The sequence below is a fragment of the Plasmodium cynomolgi genome, chromosome 7, assembly GCF_000321355.1.
Source record: "Plasmodium cynomolgi strain B DNA, chromosome 7, whole genome shotgun sequence".
NCBI lineage: Eukaryota > Apicomplexa > Aconoidasida > Haemosporida > Plasmodiidae > Plasmodium > Plasmodium cynomolgi.
This window is the reverse complement of record NC_020400.1, coordinates 1132597-1136211: the sequence shown is the minus strand read 5'-3', so window position 1 is coordinate 1136211 and position 3615 is coordinate 1132597. Positions and strand designations below refer to the sequence as shown.

The following is a 3615-nucleotide window of genomic DNA, read 5'->3' as shown; positions in this document are numbered from 1 at the left end:
AAAAAAAACTCCTTTCTCCTCACACCTTTTTTCTCTTTTTTCTACCATTCCTGCTAACAAAACGTACAAAACAACACAAAGGTAAGCTGAACGTCTACTTCTCATTTGAGGAAACTAAATGGATTGAAGAGACCCCTACACATGCACACCACTTCCGCATTTCTCATTTTAAAATTTTCATAGTCCCCATGATGAACCAAGTAAGTATGAGCATTGTTTCTGTCCGCCGATTGTACCAATGCGTGACGTAACTTGCTTCTACGACTTGTTGCGAAGATCAGCGGCATGGGGATGGGGGTAGGCACATGTCCCCCGGGGGGGGGTAAGTCTACCTCCAATCTGTGCATCTATAATCCTGCCGACTTTAACCCTAAGCATGAACCATCGCGTAGACAAACCATCGCGTAGAAAAACCATCGCGTAGACAAACCACCGCGTAACTAACCACCGCGTAACCACATCGCGTAACCACATCGCGTAACCACATCGCTACCCCACGGCAGAGCAAAAACGAAAATCTGAGCGAAAACGTCCGAAAAGTGCTAGCCAAAAAGCACAGGAAAAAACTAAAGGAGGAAAGAGAGCTATACAAGGCTACCAAAGCGATTAGCACACAAAATAATGCACAGAGAAAAATAAACGCGCAGAACCAGCTGTCATCGAGCAGCTTTGTAAAAAAAATGAAAGACATCAATAAAGCATTCCCTCACATTAGAACCAAGGAGGACAAAAATTACATGAAGGAGAATCTCATGAAGATACAGGAGAAGGTGTGTTTACAAAAGAAGGTCCTGGAGGAGAAGGAAGAAGCAAAGAATAAAAAGCCATTCAAAATGAAGAGGTTTGAAAATGTGGCTTCTAAGGTGGCTAAAAATTTGCAGAAAGCTGGAGAGTGTCCTCTGGGCGTAAGCAAGGCAACGCAGCCAAAGCGGGTCGTCACGGAGGGGGATGAAGCAGAGTATGAGGGGGAGGAAGCAGAGTATGAGGGGGAGGAAGCAGAGTATGAGGGGGAGGAAGTAGAGTACGAGGGGGAAGAAGTAGAGAACGAGGAGGAAGAAGCAGAGTACGAGGAGGAAGAAGCAGAGTACGAGGAGGAAGAAGCAGAGTACGAGGGGGAGGAAGCAGAGTACGAGGAGGAAGAAGCAGAATACGAGGAGGAAGAAGTAGAATACGAGGAGGAAGAAGTAGAATACGAGGAGGAGGAAGCGGAGTACGAGGAAGACGCAGCAGAGTACGAGGAGGAAGAAGCGCAGCATCTGGGGGCGTCCCGCAAATGCCAAAATGAGAAGCGCGAAGATGCAGCCGCAGAAACAGACCCCGTAAACGAACCTGCTAAACGTGAAAGCAGCATCATAGGGAAGCTCTCAAAACGGGGGAGCGAATTACGGAGTAGCGACAAGGAGAAGCGGAACAATCTACACAAGAACTTTGGCAAGCTACCCACCTATATGTTGAAGAAAAAAAAGGACATTGTGGACGAGACCACGGATGTGCCCCAAGGGTACAGAGTCCTGAAGCACGACGAACGGAACTATGTCCTAAAGGAGCTACATTCACAACTAACGGAGGCAACAGAGGAATATAAGAGAAACAAAGACAAATCCAAGAAAATCGAATTGGGGAAAAAACTCAAAGAGATAAAGGAATCCATAGAGCTCTTTAGCAAGCCGCATGTTCTCGTGAACGAAAATTTTTAGTTCGACAAGCGGGGCAAAGGGGAAAGACCGGCATTTTTGCTACTGCAGGAGGGGTGGTGTTTTTAGTACTGTCGGGTACCCTCCTTATCGTATACGGTTTCTTAACCCTCAGAGTAGCTCCGCCGAAACGAGAAAGGTTCGTCACCCCACTTGTGCAAAATTTTTAATGTACATTTTTTGGGGGGGGGGGCCTGCTTCTTCGAGTTTTTGGATTAAAGACAGCCGTGAAGCGTTTTTTTTTTTTTTTTTTTACCAAAAATAGGGGAAGGCGTGGCGTCCGGCAGCACCACAAATGGCCACTTGAGATGGTCACTCGGGCAGACATCCAAGGAAGCCTCTAAGGAGTAACATACCCTCACGCTCCGCCACTCTGCATAGCGGAATAAACTGGAAAAAAAAAAAAAAAAAAAAAAAAAACACCCTCCTTGTCAACAATTAAAATAACTTCCTCATTCATTTTGCAAAGATAGCAGCACCGAATCGGCAGCATAGAGGCAATATCGCGGAAACGTCGTGGCAACATCGTAACAACATCGCGGAAAAATCGCGGAAACGTCGCGGAAACATCGTAACAGCATCGCGGCAATGTCTCCTCTCCGCAGCGCATCACTGCCTCAGGTGAGCGGTAAGCCGGTCAGGCAGCACATCCATGACGCATGTTCCTGCAAAAAGGGGTAAAAAAATACACAAATCAGGGGGTGTAGAAATACGCAGAGTTTTTAATGCGCATTTGTACGCATGCGTCTGTGCACAATACGGGGAGAAGACACACATGGTTGGAGTGTCTAGGGTGGCCCCCGCTTGGAAAAAAAAAATAAAATAAAAAAACGAAATGGATGCAACGTGCTTCGCATCCGAAGTGGTCTCTTTTTCCCAAATGGGAAACTCCTACCTTTCTGTCTGTGGTCATCCCAATCCTCCAGCTGCTCCGCTGTGCAGGCAATTTGGGCTCTGTAATACTGGAATCTGGGGAGAGGGGAAAACGGAAAGAAAGGGGAAGAATGAGCAAAGGGGGGAAGCGGCATAAAACGGGGGAAGCGACATAAAAAGGGGGAAGCGCAATCAAAAGGGGGAAGTGACATAAAAAGGGGAGACATTTATCCTTCTTCACCAATGCACCCCTCACGTCGCGCCAAACTGATGAAGTACGTTTAAGAATTGCCCCCTCGACATGCGTAATTGCAACTTTTTGGAGACATGTCCGGAGAGAGAGACTCACTTGCATCGAGGGTTGTCCTCCCCCAGTTCACGTGCACACCGACAAAACATGGTGTATCTGTAGGCGCAATGGTTAAACTGATTCATCTGCAAAAAACGGGGATCCTGTTAAGCCAGAAGGAGTAGGCAGAGAGAGAAGCATATATGTCATATGTAGTTAACCAAGGGGGGGAGCTGAACTCACGCACAACATTTGCAATCGGCACTTTGCAATCGGCACTTTGCAATCGGCACTTTGCAATCGGCACTTTGCAATCGGCACTTTGCAATCGGCACTTTGCAATCGGTACTTTGCAATCGGTACTTTGCAATCGGCACTTTGCCATCAGGCACACGCGTCAGGAGTCACTCCACGTCTGCTGCCATGTGCACGCGGCCGAACACGTGGACGCTACGCTGTGTGCATCCTTCTGTGAAGAATTACGCTAGAATGGGGGTTGTGCGAGGTCAGCTCATCGTAGTTCTTCATCAGTTTGGGGTTTAGGTAGTGCGGGGCCGTCATTGTGTCGCTTGTGTGCCTTATATGCTTCGCTACCTGTTAGCCGTCAGTCATCAGCCGTCAGTCGTCAGCCGTTAACCGTTAGCCGTTAGCCGTTAACCGTTAGCCGTTAACCGTTAGCCGTTAGCCGTTAACCGTTAGCCGTTAACCGTTAACCGTTAACTGTTAACTTATTTTTTTCCTTTTTTTTTCTTTTATTAT

At 47.4% G+C, this 3615-nt stretch overlaps 2 protein-coding genes across 2 annotated transcripts; one reads left to right on the top strand and one right to left on the bottom strand.

Annotated features, from left to right (window-relative positions):
* Positions 1-503: 503 nt before the first annotated feature.
* PCYB_073570 (hypothetical protein) lies at positions 504-1697 on the top strand (the record flags this gene model as incomplete). Its single annotated transcript, XM_004221754.1, has 1 exon — positions 504-1697. A coding segment is annotated over one exon (1194 nt), but the record flags the coding sequence as incomplete, so codon positions are not given.
* A 606-nt stretch (positions 1698-2303) lies between these two features.
* PCYB_073560 (hypothetical protein) lies at positions 2304-3417 on the bottom strand (the record flags this gene model as incomplete). Its single annotated transcript, XM_004221753.1, has 4 exons — positions 2304-2359; positions 2590-2663; positions 2917-3020; positions 3340-3417. The coding sequence occupies 4 exons, from the start codon at positions 3415-3417 to the stop codon at positions 2304-2306; spliced, it is 312 nt and encodes a 103-aa protein (XP_004221801.1).
* Positions 3418-3615: the final 198 nt, after the last annotated feature.